The 21,775-nt window shown below is 43.4% G+C and overlaps 1 protein-coding gene across 2 annotated transcripts; it reads right to left on the minus strand.

The window, feature by feature from the left end:
- Positions 1-369: 369 nt before the first annotated feature.
- kcnk12 (potassium channel, subfamily K, member 12) lies at positions 370-17,744 on the minus strand. 2 transcript variants are annotated; one of them, XM_071898036.1, is made up of 3 exons: positions 17,738-17,744; positions 15,789-16,103; positions 370-1,262 (listed from the first exon to the last, which is right to left on the minus strand). In XM_071898036.1, exons 1-3 carry the CDS (start codon positions 17,742-17,744, stop codon positions 370-372), a joined length of 1,215 nt encoding a protein of 404 aa, XP_071754137.1. The 2 variants fall into 2 exon arrangements, with proteins under 2 accessions (XP_071754137.1, XP_071754136.1); XM_071898035.1 differs by lacking the exon at positions 17,738-17,744 and having other exon boundaries at positions 15,789-16,128.
- Between the last annotated feature and the right edge of the window lie 4,031 nt (positions 17,745-21,775).

Below are 21,775 nucleotides of genomic sequence, written 5' to 3' on the forward strand. Positions count from 1 at the left end.
TTTTCAGTGATTTGTTCTTGGTTGGGTATGAGTTAGGTAGAGCAAAATGGGTGATTATGGCCTCCATGCTTCCATATCAACTTGTGGTGCTCTTACTTGACTCTGTGGTTCTCTCTTCATGTCATCATCATCATATAACCTAGCATCATTACCATCATCACCATCATCATCACCAGTATTATCACCACAGGTTAATTCCAACCAGAAGTATCCAAAAAATCATGCATATCATGCATAACAAGAGTGATATTGAGAATCTATTTCAAAAACTGTGTTTTTGTCTATGAGTATCAACCTCAGGCTTTGTTATACAGGGCTAAAGAGCTCCCACACTTGCCTTTCTCACTGTCTCTTGAACACATACCTCTTCTACCTGGAGTTACTAGTCTCTGCCAGCCTGTTGTTCATGATACCAAGGGCACCAACCCCCCCAGAGAAACCATTATGGCGTGAGCTGCCACACACTGTCCTGGGATATCCATTAGCAGACTCAGAGAGCTGCTTCTGCATGATGGCCAGAGACACCTTGTTGGAGGCTGTAAGGTCTTTCATGGAGATCATCTCCCCTGATAGTCTGCGTCCCTCAGTGTCACTATCACACGGCCCGTCTGTGTCAGGCGGCCGTCCAAAGCGGCCTTTGCGGCTCCTGGAGCCCGGGCGGATGGCGTTGCGTCGGCCCAGGAAAGCGTTGGCCTTATTGCAGCGCTGGCAGAACAGGCAGCTCATCTTCTGCAGCATCCAGTTGAGCACCTGCTTGATGACAATAGAGATGACATTGAAGAGCGAATAGATGCAGCACACACCCATCAGCATGAAAAGGAAGTTGGCCAGCCTGTAGAGGCTTTGGTATTCATAAGCTGCACTCTGGCTGCTCACAAAGTCCCCAAAGCCAATGGTGCTGAAGGTGACGAAGCAGAAGTAGAGGGAGTCCAGGTAGGCCCAGCCCTCCACAGGCGTGTACATGGCTGACGCGCAGCAGGAGATGGTGATGGCCGACAGTCCGAGGATCAGCATCACGTGGTACACCGAGGGCTTCCAGCCCGGGAGGCTGTAGGCTGAGAAGTCGTGGCGGATGCCCGGCGGGAGGAGGCCGCTGTTCCTGATTCGCCTCTCCCTCACAGCCTTCATCACCACGGCCAGCAGGGTGATGATGCGTTCCAGGAAGAGGTTAAAGAAAAGGATGGTGGCAGCGCAGCCCAGAAGCCCATAGAAGATCAGGAACACCTTGCCTGCCACTGTAACAGGAGTGGTCATCCCAAAACCTGCAGAGAAAGATGGAAGATATCAAATGATTAGAGTCCGCTGAGGCCAAAAATAGACTTCCACTGCAATGGTAAAAGACATTCTGTCTGGTTTGAGACAAAGGAAGGAGTGTTTTGTAACAGAAAAGTGATGTTTGAAAGGTCCCTAAACTCATATGAGGTGTTAAATCATAGAATGTATTTCTAAATAGTTGTGTTTGTCGTGAAAAACTGATGTAAGGGTGATTTTTACAACTTTAGACATTCCAATATCCAGGGATCATGAGAGCTTGAAATGCTGCGATATACAGAACCATAGGTACTGACTTCTATTGATGCGCCCCTGTTGACTTATGCGTTTTCAACTACTACGACTGTATGCTCTTTCTGAACTCACTAGGTCTCACTAATCTCTAAACTTTTCATTAACGTTTCCCTAGTCCAAAAACAAAAACTTTTTATACATTCTGAAAGGATCCAGGAGGACCATCTGGTCTATTTGGATGTAATATGATTTTAAAAGTAGATTGGAATGCCCTATAACAGTCTAACAGTTTAGTTTTACAGAATATGTAGGCTTTACTGTGTTCAATGTTTTTTCCATTACTTTCATTACAGGCAATTTAATTACTACAGTGTATTTACATAAGGTAACATATTTTATATATAACACCCTACATGTTTAAAATGTCTTGCATTTTGCTATACTGTTTGCAAAGCCACACACAACACATACACTGTATGTACGTTTAAACACATACCGGTAGATTACTTTTGTATTGCTGTTTGTGGATTTGCAAAAGCACAGACTTTGTGTAAGTATTGTAATGATGATCACACCAAGAATGTAAAATGATCTTGAAAATCTATTTTAAGATAAACAGAGATTAGATTATTGAATTTCATAACCTCACCAAAATGAGAACTCTGAAATGCTATTTTCAGTGAAACCCACTTGACCTCCAAACCAAATAGGTGCTCAACACTTGCTTTAACAGTGTTGTTGCTGAATCAGTCCGGGGCAAAAGATCCCAGTGAAGAGCTTATGTCACTATGTGACATAATACAGTATCTGGCATAGTTATTTAATTTACATTGAAGTGTCCATTTATATAATTTATCTGGCCAAAAAAGAAGGACATAGGGTTTTGTTATGGGGAAGAGGATGCCAAGAATAAGCTAAGATAAGCTCTCTGACTGAAAATGTTTCTTTGGCTGTGTGATTTGGCTTCCCGCTATCTTCTGATTTCTTAGTCAATTAGACTGAGTGTTCAAGCTGGGGAATGGGTTGTGAGAGGAGAGAGGAGTGGAGGATTAGATGTTTATGGTTTTCTGCTGCATGTTGAGTGAGCACTTCTTAATCTTGAGGAGTGTCACAGGTGCAGGACTGACTCAGGGCTGCAGCTGCACTGCAGCCAACATTATGCCAGCATTAGCTGATGAGTGTCTGGGTATCCGAGCATGCTGGATTGTTCCCTCCATCATATCAAACCATATCATTCATTCACTCAGCAGTGGTGAGCCACTACAGCAAGCCACTGTTGAAGGGAAAAAACTAATAATTTAGCTCAGTTTCTGTCAAAAAGAAAAAAAACAAGTATATGGTTATAGAAATTGTTCTTTTATCACTGCAAAGCATCCAAATAAAAGTGTTTTAGTGCTGCAACCCACAAAAGAACCAAAACTAACACCAAAACAGGGATGACTGTGGAAACAAAATCAAAGATTACACTCAAAACATCATTTCTATAAAATAGAGGAAACACTGTACTGTGCATTTTGGAGGTTCAAGGCAGCACATACATGTATACACACACACATAAACATATGCACACACAGACACCTTTAGACATGAATGCACACATACACACATCCTCATACTTGTGAGGACATTCTATTGACTTGCATTGATAGACTTTAACATAAACCCCCAAAATGATCTTTTTTCTTATGATGTCTGGAAAATTTTCCCCACAGGTGACTTTTCATGTCCAGGTTTTTTATTCTTATTGGTATATTTGGATATTTGGACACACGCAGACACACACACAAACACACACCTACACACACACACAATGTCAACAAATAAAAGCGTGCTGAAAGATCAACGAGTTCACTTCTATGCCAAGGTTAATTGATTTTTCCATCATTGCTATCCTCCATTTCTGTCTTCTCCAAGCATTAGAGCCATGTTTTCCCTTTTTTCCAGCAACCCTTCTATAACTATCCCTTCGCTGCCAGGTAATAAATGACATCAATATCTAGACAATACTTTCTTTATGATGCCCAGAATGGCTGTTTTGACCTTATCTCTCAAATTGAAAAGCACTCTTGTGGGCTTTCTGTTGACATGCTGGGTCATTTAGATCAGCACTGATTGTTATAGATTGTTTAGAGATACAAGAGGGAATATGCTCCTCTCATTCACGTGTCCACATATGTACACAAAGCTTATGTCCTTACACACACCGACCTGTGTAGGTTTCATACAATGATATGAGGACAATAGGAGGACACCAGACAGAAAATGATCTACTCCTGGCAAAGACACTGATAAAGCTCAGTAACAGACAGCAGGACACTGGTGGATAAGAGGATGGTGAGGGGTAGCCGTTAGCCAAATTAAGCCTTTCAGTGAAAGCATATTTCAGTTTTTCATTGTTAATTAATTAGCACCCCAACTCTCTCTAACCCAGCTGAAGCATAGGGAGACTAGATTACATCTTCTCTGTGCACAGAGAGACGGCCTTCTGCACGTCTCTCATTACCAAGTAAATTACCTAAGAGAGGAAAAAGCACCAGGCATCGATTCAGTGTAGCGTTTCAAAGCCATTACTCCAGACCACTGTGTCAAGATGCATTAGGGGCAAACACAACAATAATAGAAAGCAAAGGACAAACTAAAACCACGATGCCAGCGCTGTGTGACTTTATTCGACTATTGGAGAGACACTTGGCTTTCTTCAATAAGACTATAAAACCCTAAATTAAAGGTTACGACTTGTCCAACACTGAAGTCAGCAGTCCGGACCAATGGGCCCGACTGCTGACCTCATTGAAGACTTACTCTAATCTCTTTCCATTCTGCCCAAGCCAAGATGAGTCATTTAATTCCACAGAACCTGATAAGGCAGGAAATCATATGCTTGTTAATCCAATTCGATCAGAGCTGTGGGAGAATATTCATTCATTAACATCAAGTAAAGTATGCTCAACTCTACATAGAAATGATGTTATGCTCTAATGGCTAATGATGGTTGCACACGTAATTACACACTATGATTCAACCAGAAGGAAAGTAATGGAAATGGTGCCATTAGTATCCATTAATTATCATTTGACAGTTTTAAGAGTAGAAGAGTAGAAGAAGTAGCTCTAATGGTTATCAGACTAAGGGAAACAGAATGGGACAGGACAATGATGGAAAATTATAGGATTGTAGTAATTTCAGTGTTTAGGCCAGCTTTTATGACTATTAGTTGATTTCAAGCCACATGTGCTCAATAGTAATCAGAGGGTTGACACAATTTAGACTGAGTGGCTCTCATTACAGACCAATGCCAAATTACTATGGCTCATTAAGTAGTCTGCTAAAGTAGGGACCTAAACAAATAACACAAATTACAGAGAGAGTGTCGCTAATAGGGGTATTGATGGACTTCATGAATCCTCTGCATTTCCTTTGTTAAACTTGGCAAACCACTAAATACCCTAAATACTGATCAGTCATTACATTTTACTACCAGTTTGTAAAAGAACTGAAGAACCTATACAAAAGGTATTACATTATTTGTAGGGGTATGTGTAGCACAAAGACATGAAGGAGTTAATAGCAGCTATTAAATAACCTAGCACACTGTTCCAATTCTCTTCAGTTGAAGGAGTGATATTTCCTCTGGCAAGATATATTGAATTGTGCTATTCTATAGTACGCCTTGGTATGAAAACAACAAGGCAATAGATAGCATTCCCCCTTGGGTATATCAAGATGCAATCACAGTGGAGTTATAGTGACAAAATATAATACATTTTCAAGTGGAAATGCTTCAAAAAGCGAAAATGCCGCAGTTCATGCAAATAAATTCCAAATGGAAACATTTGTGAACAACCCAAATGGCAAATAGGAGGCGTACAGTTCCCTATATGACAATAAAATGGAACAAAAGAGAATGAGGGTGAAATAATCCATTTAATATTTGCTGTGTGTAAGCCTTAGTCAGTACCTTTTGAGAGTGTGGCACATGTGGTCAAAAAGCCCACCTGACACCTTCTGGACAACAAGAGCTCTTAATGCTGAAAAGAGCATATTGATCCATTCTGAGGGAAAATAGATCCAGAAGGTCAACCCTCTGAGATAACATTGTAAAGCCCAGCATCTTTCGGCCTGAGGTTAGGGAAACCTGCATTTATTAGTTGCTAAGCTGAGAGTAGCTACAAGACACGACAACTCCAACTACATCTTGATGGTCTGAAAAAGCTCTCAAAGATTAATTTTGTGTCTGATTTGCAACCATAAATCAAACCACTGCAAAACTCCTAACTCCTAACTCCTAACTCCGCTTTCCCATATCTACAATTACTGCGCTGCTTTAGAAACAATCTCCCGGCCAAGCCAACTGCGTCCCAGGAGTGGGAATGGGCTTAAATTGGCCTGATAAGAGCGGCAGCAGAAACCACCTTGCAAGCCCATTTCTCTGATGACTGTGTTTCTATGACGAACAGGAAATCATTAGTCATGGGGCGGCATGGCAGGGGTCTGTAGAAAGGACATAGGGCTGAGGAAGCAGCAACATGGCCAGTCCTCAGACATCATCACCCCACCATCTGCTGAGGAGCTGACAGCGTTACTGGCAGACTGGATAATAATAGGCACATTCAGACAATAAACAGACTGTGCTGCCAGTTTTACAAAATGCAGATGATAGGTTGTATACACTGTGAGTTACAGCACAGAGTTGCAAAGTTTACTCTGAGGTGCAGCTACATTGTATGGCAACTGTTTGTGTACTGCATGCACAAATTAAACAAAGGCTATAGTGTCTAGTTACTGCATAAGATGAAAAAAACCCAAGGCCTACACATAAAACAATGATATTTCTATTTTACCCCGAGGCACCGCAATGTGGCTTTGAATTTCACACACAGCTCACCCACACACAATACAGACTGTATGTTAATGGTATCTGTTATGCATGTCAGAGCATAGATAATCAGTGTTATTGTGCTACACATGGCTGTGCAGTAATTACAAATAATGGACCGAGGAGATCATAATGGAACATGAAGCTAACAATCATTAAAGCAGGTCGATTCAGACATAAATTACCAGAGAATAACGAATCAGTCGTACGTGCATCAGCCTTTCTCATTGTTGACTATTAGACTTGCATAAATCTTGGATGCTTAACACATGCAAGGTTACATGCACAGGTTGCAGCTGCCAACCCAAAACAGTTCAACACACCACAGTTGGCAACACAACACCTAAAATGCCTTTTCTCACTGGTTTTGTAATTTTTTTTTTTGCTTGGCTCTTCCAAAACGGAATCATCAAAGTGTTTTCAATTGTATCTTGGTGTTTAATTCACTGGCAAAGAGAGGTAGGAGGATTGATGACTCCACCATAGTCTGTATTGATTTATTGTCAAGAAAATGTGCTGCATCGCCTTCGGATCTATCCCAACATTTATTTTCTTTTCTTCATTTTTCAATCTATTTTTCATCTTCACAATATTTTAAAAGCCACATAGTAAAAAGATTCAAACATGCATAGAGCCTCATATAATGCAATGGCACAGAAAGGTAAGATCAGGCTTCGATCAAACAAGATTAGAAATACGATTAATGTCACTTCATTGTCCAATTGCAAACAGTAACAGAGATTTGTCTTTTCATGTGACAGGAGAAGTCGTTATATCATCAGATTCATAGGTGCTCTATGATGGATCTCAAGGCTATGTCCTTGTGCTTCCCATTATCTTATACTGACTGTATGCACAGTCAATGTTTGAATAAAAGCTTAGCTCCATAACGTCCTCTTGTATTATTCCCTAAGTAAACACACCTGTCCAGGAGGAGCTTTTGAAACACTGACTATGGCACTCAGATCAGAATGAAAGGCCTCATTGTCCTGCATCTTATATCATACAGATATGGTGTTGGTACTGATTTATCATGATAACACTGCATTAAATATACAGTTTGTCGCTCATTTCTTAATTGATTAGCTTGAGAAAAGGCCGTAGGAGGTTCCTGATTTGGACCCACCACATGAAACCACATGAAAATAGTCAAATCAGATGGCAACAGGATTTTGAGCGCTTGAGATTCATCAGACATTCGATTTAGTGGTTGTTCATTAGTGCTAATGTGAAAGCAGAAGTCCCTGAAATTTAAGGCTATGCAAAAACCCAACTTCAGTCCGGGCATGCAAGTTACTGACAGCTTCAATAATGATCTTGGATCACATATACACAAACCACAGCCAACTGCCTCAGAGGAATGGCAAGGCAACATTGCTCTGTCGCTCACAATTAAATTAAGTTTTACTTTCGATTAACAGAGTATGCTCACCATGAGCTCTCTTTCTCTCTCGTCTAAGACTCTACACTCCCTGACTCTTTGCCAGAGGTGGCCAACATGGAGGTAGTTGAATAATTTGGTTTGAATGTACTGTGGAAAATATATGCATTTCTACACATCTAGGAAATGTTGTGATCCTGACATTTTCCAAGGATAATGACTATAGCTTTGGTTTGTTCAAATAAAAATGTAGATCAAATCAATGTGTGAGAGTGGCAATAGACTAAAGGTTAGAGAAGTGGGTTTGTGACTTGAACGTGTTCGAATCCTTGAGCCGGCTGAAAAAAAAAGCCATTATCGCAGAGGTGTGTTTGAGCAATGCAGCCAAGCTCCAACCACTCCAGTGGAGCTGCACAGGGGCCAACAAAAGAATTCAATGTGCAGCTCCCAGGGGTGAATGTATGTAACTGTTGTATGAGTGTGCAACAGAGCATTACTGAAACAAGGACACACAGTGTCATGGATACCCTACACAGTTCAGTACTGCAGAGCAAGCCGTGATCCTCAGCATCCTGTGTGCCATGCCGCCTAACGGCCACTAGGGGCAGGTAGGCTGACTGTGAGTGAGTTACTTTCTGGATCCATGAGGTGCTTAGCATCTAAAAATAAACTGTCATTTGCTGGATAAACACAGGTTTAGAAAAATGAAAAATAATGTCTTTCATGACGTTTCCTCAAATTCTAACAAAGTTCTAAGCATAAATTCAACCTGTACGCCTGGAGTGGTTTGTATTATCCATTTGCTCCAAGTCTGAACCAGCTGTAGTGTTTGAATTGCCTGTTCTTTCTCTTGATGCCAGATAAGTGTCCCATATCATTGCTGTTGGCTGAAAACCACATATCTGCAAAATGTCAACTTTCCGTCAACTAAGAAAAACAGCCTTGTTTTTATCTTGACCACCATGCATTTTTGAGTTTTTCAAAGGGGGTTTTGAAAGGGCAAAATTTCCTCAACCCTTAAAGGAGCACATAATCCTTCAGTTGAAGTGAAAAACACAATGGAGTTAAGAGGTTTTCACATAACAACAGCGATATGCATCTGTTTGCCTGCCATTCTAATGTGAGGCCCAGGATCTCAAGCTGCAGGGTGAAGGGATTATTATCCAAGTGTTTGGTCAATTTTGTCGGCTCATTTGTATTTTGTTAATCTAACGGATGGATCATTTGGCATTTAAAGAAGTACGGTAATGCTTGAATTCTCTCTTAACGTTTCAGTAGATACTATCAAATCATCTCTGCCTCTTGTCTCTCATGAGCTGAACTGCTATTACATCTGTTCCATTCACAACATTTTCACTGAGGCTGAAAGGACAGAAGACATTAATTAATCTAAAATTTGCCCATTCAATTTGCTGAAACAATTTCATATTAAGTTCTATTTGCCTTCAGTTACTTCAGAGATATAGTCACACAGCGTGTCTAGCTCCTGACCCCCTGCTCTCCCCCACAAGCAGCCCCCCGTTCACACAGAGAGAAAGATGGAGGACCGTTGAATCAAGCTGCTAGCGAACATGCTGTTGGCGTATTGCCACTGCTACCTGCTTACTCACATGACCCCAGGAAGCTGATAAATGTTCTACCTGTGCAGATGTGGAGTTGTTAGCTAGCCATTACGCAACACTGTGACACTTTTCTAACACAAGTGAGCGAGCTTGTGTCTATTGCCAGCCACATAAAGTTTCACGCAAAGGACTTTTAACTCAAAAGGAATAAGAAACAAAAGAAATGCCCATTTTGGTCAAAATGCTAACACTAAAATGCAGTCTAAGATGGTTGCCAAAATTAGCCCTGTGAGAAAGCAAGTCAGGGAGACGCAAAGAGTGCAAAGAGCACCGAGAGTTTATCATCTCCTCGGCAGAGAGCAGAGTCAGTGAAATGCTAATCAGTTGGAGGCGGAGGGAGCGCGGCAAATCTGCTGTGTCCTCTAAAATGATCTTGATATCTCTTTACTGTGATGATATGGCCATGTGAGTTACAGTGCGTAGGTGAGCGCGTGCCTCAGCCGCTGTCTGGCGGCAGATTGATGACCCTCTCTGACAGAGCGTGGAGGTGTGGCGACTCTGAGCGCAGCCAGCCTGGACAGCAGCGTTTCACTAAGATGGGGATTTATAGAGGCTTACTCTACACACACACACACTTCCACCTTCCACACCAGCAGCCGGTCTGCAGGGGCAGGGAAAGGACAGCGATGGAGGGATAGAGGATTTTTTATCTTTTTTTTGCTTTTATTCAGCTGTTTGTTTAGTTTGGTAATTTATGGGATTGAGCAGTATAGAGGGATACAAGAGTTTTATCTCTTTGCCATTCAACTGTCTGTTTGTTTGCTTCTTTGTTTGGTCGGTTGGTTGACTGAATGCTTGCCAATGGATCAATTGATTTATAATTACTGTATTCATCAAGTTCATTTGTTCAATTATTTGATAAAATGAAAATAAACATCCGTGAATGAATGCTCACACATGATTTGTCCATGAGAGAGTTTGCATCCATTGCATCAGAATCAAGCAGTGTACTGCATGTTTCATTTTATTTAGAGGAATATCAGTCACTTTCACTTGCAGTGGCCAGAGAAATCTGTATCTTAGATGAGAATAAAGTTAAGTTTCTTTCTAAAGTTGCACCTGCTCACGCTGAAACTGTTGCTTGTTAGAACAGTTGTATTATTTTTAACGCACTTTACTCTTAGAACTATTACTGTAATTTCCCCCCCCCAAAACAGTTACAATATCTTTCATATTTCATTCTGGCAGACATAAGATTATGTTATGCAACACTGAGTGCTCTCCTCATTTAGACAGAGGTGCCACGGACTTTCTGCGCAGTTCCGCTGCGATTCGCCGCCCCTTCTTCACTGGGGAGACAATTTCTGCGCCCGGCGTCACTCAGCCACAGCGCACAATCCAAAGAGACCCCCAGTGCCTTTCATGTGATAGAAGGCCCTCTGTTTTCCATTTTTAACACTGACATTTCCTCTGAGTCTGTGATTTCACAGAGCAACCCAGGAGATCTAAAGAGAAGAGGGGGAAAAAAGACAAGCGGAGACAGGAGTAGAAACAAGGAGGGGAGGGGGTTGGAACCGGAGGCAGCAGGGGGAGGAATAGGGAATCGCACTGACCAGCTTTCACATGGCTCTGCAAAATGTACTGTAAAGTCTTCATCTCATTATGTAATGTGTCTCCTCTGCAATACGTGCAGGCTCTATTCTGAACTATAATTACAAGGTAGTCCCACAAAACAAAACACTGATTCATTTATGTGAAATCAAAGTGAAGGGATGACTACAGTAGGTGTGGACAGAAGGGCAAAACAGTCAGACTGCATGTTAGAGCGACTTCAGAGAGATCTCAGGAACGAGGTGACACTTACACAGCTGGAGAGACAACAGATCACCACTGGAAACCACACTGACAGGCAGGAGAAGAAACTGAGGAGAGACGGTGCTGAAGACGGAAGGAAATAACGAGGATTTCGCACCTATGAATCTGCCTTTCACAGATTGCAAACATTTCCCACCCACCTCCCCCAGCGCATCCATAACATACACCAACAGTCGACAACACAGATGGTTTTGATCCGGCGCGGCGGTGCAGCGTAGTTAATCTAAATAAAAACACAGACATCAAAGAGGAAACGCCGCGTCCCTTCGGGAATCCGGGCGGGCTGTGATGTAACATTTCAGGACACTTGAACGGCGAGCACATGCTCCGCCGGTGTGAGATGACATTGCCTCGTCCCTTTAGTCAGACACCTGAGTTACATGGTGCGCTTCAGTACAGAGAGCAAAATTTGCTCTGCAGTTCCACCCCTGATAAATGGGTCCTGGTCAGACAGGCGTGTAATAGTCCCACTCAAACTAGTCTCACAAGTGCGGTTCAATGAGGCTCTCATGCCATATCAGCACCTTTTCAACTGGGATGAGAAAACAAAGATTACACCCACGAAAAAATTAGGCTCAATTGCGAATTAATGCTGCAGAGGGATTAGGTTAGCTCCCATGCTCATTAGCTAGATCTGGGCTGTGAGTCGCTCGCTTTCCATATTTGAATGCCAGTCAGTCATTTTTGTTATGGGATGGGGGGTTGGGGGTGGGTATAAATGAGGCTGTGTCCATCTGTCTGTCAAACATGGCATCTCCAGTGACATCTCAGACACTCGTCTGACTTTGACTAAACTTGGAGGGATGATGCTTTTTCGCACTGAGCTCCAGAAGGTAAAATTTACACTGATTGGCCAGTTTTTGGGAGCCAGCTTTTAGGTTTTAGTGAGTTAGTTTTTAACTCAAAAGTCATATCTCCGACACCACTTTTGACAAAAGTTGGAGGGATGATGCCGTTTGGCACCGTGTTCTGGCATTTTAATACATTACACTGATTGGCCTGATAGATGCACTCTAATTACAGGCCAAATTTCAAACTCAAGCGTAATATCTCAGGCACCACTGGTCCAATTTTGATTCAATTTGAAGGGATGACGCATTTTGGCACTGCGTTCTGGCGTTTGAAAATGTACACTGATTGGCTTGATGAGACCGCTATAATTAAAGGTCAAACTTTCAAACTTTGAAAGGTCATAACTGCAACATCACTGCAGTTTGGTCATCACTGGTCTGATTTTGATGAAACTTGGAGGGATGATGCATATTGATACTGCATCATCTGTGGGGGGACAACATGTTTCACTTGTTAAAACCTGCATTTGCCTAGGGAATGTATGTTTAGCACACATTAACTTTTTCAGAGTTACACACGCTCACATCTGCCTTCTACAGTTGGCAACTGAGCAGCTCCAGTGCAGCAGCTAGAGGTCAAGTGCCTTGCTCAAGGACACTTCAAAAACCTCACTGAAACCTCGCTGATTCAAACCCACAGCATAGCTAATATGACTCAGAGTCATGCTGGAATGCTAAAGAGCAGCTGATATTGGAACAGGTGGTTTGTGGTGGGAGAGGTGACACTCGGCCCGGTGTTTCCTGGGGGAAGAGGCTCTGTCATCTAGCTGCACCACAGCGCCGCACAGCCGGGGGTTTAGCTGGATTTGATATTCTTTTGAACACCCCCCTACATACACATACACACACACACACACACACACACACCTCAGATTGTTTTCCTCATTCTGCAGGTTGTGGGCTACTGAGATTAAACCAGGCCACATCTAAAGGCAAGCTGTGTGAGAGTGTGTTGTGGACTCTCTGTTAAACTGTCCTGTTTCCCTTCTCTGCCTGCCTGCCTCTCTGAGTGGGTGGATGTGGATGTGACGGAGCAGGCAGCTGTGGCTGCCGGGGGCAAGAGGTAGGACAGAGTTTAGTCCCAGGAAGAAATAGCCTACAACACAGTCCAAACCCGCCGCTGAACATTGCATGGAGAACTACTCAACATTGTGCCCTGACTGGCACAACTCACTGAATCTCACCAAGTACCACTCAGCAAATACACTTGATATCGCAGATTACAATTCCCTCTGTTTGCTAGTACTTCAATATTTGCACAATATTCGTCCGAAGTCACTACAGCAATTTACATTGAGACCTACACCTCCCCCCCTTCAGTGACATACAGCCCACGAATGGCCAGAGAGTTGTTCTAATTGGCTGTAGTCAGCTATCAATCAGCCATGTTGGTTATAAATGGCAGACATATTAATAGAGATTCTATTTGTTAAGCAGACCCAAGTGTCCTCCTTAATGAGCAGCCAAACAGTAATGAAGCTGCTGCGTCTGAATATGTAGGGCAAGACGACAACATGACTAAGAGTTGGATGCTGACAAAAAAAATCTGTCAGTAAGCCTTCAGTAGTCCCACCGAAAATAAAATATCTTTCTCTACATTGGATCTGTAGAGAAATATAGGAAAGGGCACAGATCTGACCTAATTGCACTTGTTTTAGAGAAAGTTAAATATAAATGTTAAAGCTGTGAATGTGTGATTTTATTCATTATTTATTGTGTTTGCCTGCAAATTGTGAAACAAAACGGCAGGCGCAGCAGCCTACTAATGGCTCATGGACCTGGCCCACGTTGTTGACAGTCAAACCGCCTCGACTGGCGGCGGCTTCCCTTTCATTCTGCAATGCAATATTCTGGAAGCACATCAGAGAGGAGGGAAGTGTCACTACTGATATCAAGCCTCCGCCACACAGCAAAGTCAGGGCCGGGAAGAGTTTTGGAGGAGTGTCTAGAGCAGCAGGGGGATGCCTCTCTGATAAAGAGATGTGTGGGGAGGCCCAAAATCCCTTTCATATCAGTCGCTCGCAACCACGCTCAAAAACTAGCACACAGGCGGGAGGGGTGGGAGGGTAGAGTGGGGGGGGGGGGGTGGCAGCGCACTGAGATCAAAGCAAGATGGAAATCCAGACAGAAATCTGTGCAAGCAGGGGAAAAGACAAACACTGTAGAGAGAAATTTCACCATCACCCTTTCTTGGCGCTTGCCGCTGAGTCAGTTTATATGTTATCTGTTTGTTGGGAATGGCTGTGCCGCCTCGTGACGCGCAGACCGGAATACAAAGGATCTCAACCTGCCACACACATGCATACACACACTGCTGCTGTGATCCCCTCCTGTGGCGGGGTGAACTGAGCACATGGGCTTCCCAAGAGCAATCGCTGTGCATTTGTGTATTGGTGTGTGTGTGTGTGTGTGTGTGTGTGTGTGTGTGTGTGTGTGTGTGTGTGAGAGAGAGAGAGAGAGAGAGAGAGAGAGAGAGAGAGAGAGGCAGAGACGGGGAAGGAAAAGAGACAGATCCAATAAAGCTCTCATGATAGACATAAATAAAGTCCAGATTCTGACAGATCTCCTGCCCCTGCGATTCCAATTCTCCCTTAGCACACGTGTACAGCCATTATTTTTCCTTATCGTTCCCTTCGCCACAATTTTCAATTATTAAAAGGGGCTAGGGGGTGTTACAGTGTGTGTGTGTGTGTGTGTATGTGTGTGTGTGTGTGTATGTTTGTGTGTGTGGACAAGGTCAGGGATAGAGAGCTGCTGTCAGCTCAAATTATTACCTGGAGCTTGCTTGTTCGCCCGCTCACTCACTCACTCACTCACTCACTCACTCACATTACTGTATGCTGCAGACGGCCTCCAGCTGTCCATCATTGTGAGTTCCTATCAGTGAGGGCGGGGCGGTGGTGGGTATGGGAGCGGGAGCAGGACGGGTTCACGCCATCAGGCATGCAGTGCCTCACTGCTGGCCCTGAGGCCGCCCTGGGAGGGACACTTGCTCTTTTCTGACCTATCGCACAAGTAAATGTTAAATGAGGGGGAGCAGAAGGGGTTTCTCATTGACATTCTTGTTGGTTTGAATGAAAATGTGGCAACGACTGCACCCATGGGTGCTGTCCTATAGACAGAATTGAGTGTGTCGTTCCAAATGGCAGGCAAATCAGATGCCACCCCATGCCAAACTCGCCCACAGCCAAAATGTAACACATGACTGGAAAAAAAATGCTAATCTGCTATTCTGTATGTAAGCCAGTGGAAACAGAGCAGCCTACAGGGAGGGTAGCTCAGGTCCCTTTTGCACCCTCAGTAATGACTCCTGTGGTAGCGACAGGCGTGATGCTTTAACATAGTGAGCTACCATATTCATCTTTTAAGACATGGCAACATTCTCCAACTTATTTTTCCTAAACGTGGCTTTATCAGTGCAGGAGGTCCGACAGGGTGAAAGAGTGATTAATCTGATCATTCTTTCAGATTCCTCCACCTCCTCTAAATGCTCCTATAATTATTGACTTATTGATCTACTGTGCATTTGATTCCTATATTCTTCTATTTATAGTCTGTTTTGTCTATTGCACGTGGGCTATTAGGTAAACACAGTTTTACACGTAAATGTTTCAAGAAGTATTTAGAGGACACCTTGCCTGCAACCAAAGACCTGTATCAGGGACGCAAAGGTCAGGCAAATCACTGGATGTTATTTCAGCGCATGAGGGACGTGTCACACTGCACAGATCACCCACCTATAGTCGACACCACAGTTCCAACAAAATAAAAAGCCCCAGTAAAATCCCATCGCGGCCTCAGAGCATCAGCTCGGATCCCGGCGGCGATGGCAGCCTCGTACTCCCGCAGGAAGGAGTTGAGGTCCTGCAGGCTGATGTTGAAGGTCTCACTGAAGTTGAGGAGCGTCCCGTTCCAGCGGCCGTGAGCCCGCAGCTCCGAGGGCCTCTCTATGGCAGAGAAGACCGCAGCGCCGCACAGCAGGTACAGTATGATGAGGATGGCGAGCAGCAAGAAGCGGCCGTTGTCTTCGTTGAGGTGCAGGGAGCGGCAGCCTTGCAGGCGCGGGCTAGGCATCATCCAAATTTCAGCACCACTTGCGCGTCGGACAGCGACAAGCTCCACATCGGAGGCGGCATTCACTTCCCCGCAGGTTCCCTCTGGAAGTCACTGCCAAGTGCTCTCATGGTGTTGTGGGTGACTTCTATACAAGATATCCTTTAGTTATCCCCCCTCCACGTTGTCTCATTGTAGTTGCGAAGTGGGATTATCTGTAGCCGAGAGGTAAAGACAGAGGCGGAAAAGCCCCACTTGTGGATATGCCAAGTCTGTACCGTTTTTGTTCCACGAAATTGAACTGGTTTATTCAGAAAAGAGGAGTCCATCAGCGCCTGGTTTCATGATAGATTCGTATTCACTCGCAGCTGTGGCAATGCAGTTGAATTGATGAAGTAGACTGCAGCTTAAATCCAACCAGACGCGCCGAACCCCTCGTTGTGCAAAAGCTCAGGATGGAAATGCAAGCGGTATCCTGTGGGTCGCTGCACCAAAATGCCGCTCCGGTATCTCTAGTACCACAGAGACGCTCGAAACCTTTCAAGTTATAGTGAGACATTTATCTGCCCCGGGAAAAACCCGTTCCTGCCTTTACTGAACTCATCTCTCCACAGTCTTCCCATGCTTGGCGCGGAGATGTGCGGGGCTGCAGTCTTCCTGAGGGTGTTATGGTGGAGAGCAGACACTGGCACATCACATCCAGCCCGAGTATCTGCTGAGATCATGCTCGGCTGTCCCGGAGACTTCAGGGTCCCGCCGCTGTCGACGAAGGAGAGGACGTGTTAAATAAGACGACTATGCATTTAGCTGCGTTAAAGGAGCATCCATGTGCATCCCTTGTTGGTGTGGTCCTCCGACAGCAGAGGATTTCCATTTTCCCTTTTGCCCGTGCGTGTTGCCTTGTGTAAGGAGCCATGCGTACTCAGGTTCACTCGACTCATTGGAACCTGTTCCTCACTCGCTGCGCCGTGGGCACTAATGCAAAAACAACGCGACACTCGCTGACCTAAGCGACTCCAAAAGTTTTTCAAGTCTGCGACACGGAGCCAAGGCTACAGAACATTGTTTTCAAAAACAAATACATTTCCAGAAGGATTTAGAAGACTAATGTTTAGCCTTTTATAGTCAACGCGCTCTTGAATAAAGGGCACATGGATACGACAATGCATAGCCTACTGTATCGATCATACAGTAAAATATCTAGTAAAATCTAATCTGTCCAGATAAGCATCGGTCCCAACTGTCTGCAGTATTGCTGCAGTAATGTCAACCTTATTAATCCATTTCTTCTCATATTCTCTCTAGCCTATCTGAAAATCATGTTTTCCTTTAAACAAGTAAAAATCGTTCTAATAATAAAATCAACTTGTTTCACGAACTATCTTTAAACAAGGCAGAATAAGGTAGAGCATCAAGATTTTTTGTAGAAAAATCAATGTTAAGTGCCAATAGAAGAATAAATGACTTAAGATGGAGGTTTCTGCAGTGTACTGACACAGGGGGGCAAGATGAACTGCGTTGTGCGCTTGTGCCAAAGGCGATGAAGAATGCGCAAAAACAGAAAGTTGGCTGTGCGGTAGTCTGCACATCTTTTACCAGGTCAAGCCGTCCTATTGACAGTTTTCAGAACAACAGGACATGGCTGAGTAAGTTTACGAGGCACTACACAGCTCGAATTCCGTTTTAAAAAAGAGCAATAGCCTCTTGGTTCAGTGGACGCGCAATGGATGATTCTAACAAAATCAATGACAACCTGGAGTTGCTGAACCATGAAAATATCCGTGAAAATATCGACTGATTCTTCAGAAAGACGCGTCATCCAAGCAACTGACCTCTATCACACAACACTGTCGGCTTGGCCTCTATAGCAGTTGAAGCGGATTGGTAAAGTTCAGACAGCGGAACTAAAATGCAGAAAAATATGACTGTTCATAATTGCGTTGAGTGTCTTCATTTTCACCAGGTGTGATCCCAATGTGAGGGCCTTTTCAAGACTGCTGTGTCCAGTGTTTGCAAATATCAGATATTAATGTACTAAAAACACTTGACATTTCACATCAAATCGTGTCTTTGATTGAGAAAAAAGCCTATAAAATGACTTACGTGCACAACATTGTCCTCCGGCAACAGAAGACGGCCTATCAAAAAAGAATTTGTCAAGTGTGTGTGTGTGTGTGTGTGTGTGTGTGTGTGTGTGTGTGTGTGTGTGTGTGTGTGCCAAATCTAATCATCACCATCAGTATATTTATTCATGTTAATTGTTTTCTTCTTAGGTACAGAGAGGTCTGAGAGCCACATCGCTGTGACTTGCATTAGTTATTTCTCCAGTGAGAAGACAATTACTGGGGAGCAGCGCTGTATAATAGGTGACTGTATCTGTGATGCTTTCTAATCTAATTGGCTTACAAAGACCAAGGTAGAATGCAGAACAAAGGCAATTACCTTGGATGCACATGGTCTATCCTTGTCAATTCAAATGATCACCTCAAAATGCAGGAGAGCACGGGATAGAGATGTAATAGAGTTGGGGGAAGTTACATTAAAACTAGGCCTATTCAAAGCTTGTGTTCTGAATGGGCCTAGTCAGGTTAACACAGGGTTGACACAGATAGATGCTCACATTGATTCCTATGAGCACAATAGAGTCTTCAATCCACCTGACTTGCATGTCCTTGGCTTGTGGGAGGAAACCAGAGCGCCTGGAGAACCTGCAAACTCCACACAGACAGCACGGTGGCCAGGAACTGAGCCTGGGTCCATCTTGGGCAACAGTGTAAACCACTGAGACACCATCATGCAGCCCTGACTTAAAGGTGCTACATGCAGCATTTTAAAACATCAATATATCATACACATATATGTCAGACACTTTGGTATAAAAAGAAATCCAGTAGATTTCCTGTGAAGTCCAACCCAGTGGCACACAATTTAAAATGCAACATCATGCTCTTTCTCTCAGTCTTTCCTGTCTCTCTCTTCTGTCAACTATCTAATGAAGGCAAAATGCCCCAAAATACTACATGTAGCACCTTTAAGACAGTTCAGTCTATATTAGTGGAGATTCACAAATCAGAAGCCAGAAACAACAGAGAGGTGTTTATCCAACCCTTTAATCTACAAAAGTACAGGTACAAGCATTTCAAACCTTTCAGACTAAATTGTTCCTGTTCACTAGTAATGGACAGTCCTACCAAAATTAGGATTAATACTTGTCAATAAGTGATGTTCTCCGTTAAATGCCAAGCTCATGTGTTGCAAATTTAATGTGAGCATTAATTGTGCACTCCAGCCATCAGTCCATACACACCTGAAATGGCCCATTACAGGAGCTACAAAGGGCATGTGGGGAAGACAGAGGAGAGACAATCCTTCAGAGCGCAGCGACGATGGGCCCTCCAGTGAATAAAGATGAGGAGACAGCGGAGGACACACATCCACTTGCAGTGAGATACGGGAGGGGGAGGGAAGGACGGGAGGGATTTCCTTTCCCCCTGCCGAGCAAGAACTGTTCACACTGATTGAGAACATATGGTGAAATCAATCACTATGTCACTTTGAAAACACTCTGCACAAGGGCCTTTACTATAGGTAATTGCAATATGATGTATTTCACAAGTTTTAGCGTGTAAGGTTAAAATGACAGGTGTAAAGTGTGGCAGATAGCATCGAGGAGAGTGGAGAAATATTGATTTAGGTCTGCCTTGCCTCGTCAAGCCCTCTGAGATTTCAGCAGAGTCCTCAGAAATCTCATTTGTCATGTGGCTTTGGAGCGACATCATTTTGTTGTCTGAATCATTTGAATGAATCAATAAAGACTTACAGTACAGTGCGCCAACAGTTTTCTCACAACTTTGTTTCAAATCAGATCTATACCCTCTGGCTCTGTCCATGGTGCTGATCTTAGCAAACACACAGCTGTGACTGTGTATTAGTGTTATTCGTTCATGTAGGTATGCACTAGGGCTACTGTACTTCTTCAGCTTCAAAACCGCAACTTTCTCTGTGAATAAGAAGGTGAAGCTAATTTGATGACCAAAAAAGTTTGCTTAAGTCACAGCTCCATGCAAAACTTAAGTAAGCTGTGGTTTATCTCCCATAATGAATCAGAGCATTCTTCCACTTAAATCAGCTCTTACAGTAATCTCTGATACAAGCACTGTCAAAAGTGTAGGACGCAAGTCAATCAGGACTTCTGTACCACAAACTTAATCCAGTTCAGTGTGTGTGTGTGTGTGTGTGTGTGTGTGTGTGTGTGTGTGTGTGTGTGTGTGTGTGTGTGTGTGTTTGTGTCTTTTAATGAAAACCGTTTTCCCCTTCCTTCCGCTGAGAAGGATTTGCCACCAGAATCCAATTAGATTTACAGTCCAGTGACAATAGTGCTGCGACAAAATCCCGGAAGGTAAATTATTTGGGGGATGTAGGTTGAAGGTGCTTCATTCAGGTCTAGAAATTGCATTTCATTTTGCAAAGAAATACATCTTGTCCGGTTGGCGACATTCTCAGAACTGGATTGAGGCGAGCCATCTTTGACAATACAATTTTCCATTCTACACGTTTCTTGCTGCACACCTGTCTTTTTTGCCAATGCATAACTGTGTTGATTGTGATACTTCAGTGGAGGGAAGGATGATCCAGGTTTTACCAGCTTAAGAAGAATTACTAAGCTTTACATAAAAACATGTTTCAGGTAACATTCCCATAGTTGGGCTACAGAAAGCATAAAGTTTTACTTTGCTTTTATGAGTGGGATAGGGTGAAATTATAAGGGATTGTCTCACCTATTCCTTCCCAGCTATGCTTAAATTACTTTAGCCTAAATTACATCTCCTCCCCTCCAAACTTTTATCCCATACTTGCTTAACTCTTCAGACTAGGCCTCTACTTTATGCCCCACATGCTCTCTGTTCTGTCTGCAGAGGGAAACAAACTTTCTGAATGTCCTCTAAACCGTTGTCCGGCCTTTTGAGAGGATCTTCTAGTCCGGAGCATATTTCTCTTGATGAGGCACTAGTGGGAACTGTCCAGTCACAAGCTGGCTCTGGTCCAGAGTAAGAGCCCTACAGGGTCAGCGGCTTGTAGTATGCGTTGGTTCTTCTGCATCATTATACCTTTCAAATCCGTTCTCCCTCGCAACAACTCACAGCTTCCAAGGGCAGCCAGAAGAATGGGATTAGAAACAAACACATCGTAACTTTGCGACGAGCCAAATGGCGTACGGACAGAGAGAAGCAGACTTTAAGTGTCTCGGGGGTATTTCAGCCGACATATTGCCAGTTGTTTCCCTGACATAATCTTTTTATCAAACGGCACTTCAGAATGGAAAGCTAATATGCATGAGGTGTGCCTGACAGTGAGTAAGTCTACATTGAATGCTTATCTCCCTGAAACATGCTTACATTCGTATCCGCTGTCAGCTACAAACTAGTGCTGCAATATTGATGACAATTTTTATTCAATGCATGTATGTATTATGTTATAAACTTCGCATGCATTATGTAAAACTAAATGAATGGCCAATAGGATGCCGTGAGACACCGCAATGTTTTTCTTTTTCAGATACAATCTTATACACAGAATTGTATGCATGTCCATGAAGAAAAGAAGCCAAAGTTATGAAAAATGAGAAATTGACAGTAGGCTGCGACACAGCGAGGGTCTACGAAGTTAATTA

This window comes from Centroberyx gerrardi, chromosome 15 (genome assembly GCF_048128805.1).
Source record: "Centroberyx gerrardi isolate f3 chromosome 15, fCenGer3.hap1.cur.20231027, whole genome shotgun sequence".
NCBI classification, from domain to species: Eukaryota; Metazoa; Chordata; class Actinopteri; order Beryciformes; family Berycidae; genus Centroberyx; species Centroberyx gerrardi.

Excerpts from the sequence above, each read along its gene's own strand:
- kcnk12 (XM_071898035.1), bottom strand. The coding sequence starts at position 16,128 with ATGATGCCTAGCCCGCGCCTGCAAGGCTGCCGCTCCCTGCACCTCAAC. Across the intron at positions 1,263-15,788 it reads AACTGTGGTGTCGACTATAG|GTTTTGGGATGACCACTCCT; the intron begins GTGGGTGATCTG and ends CTTTCTCTGCAG.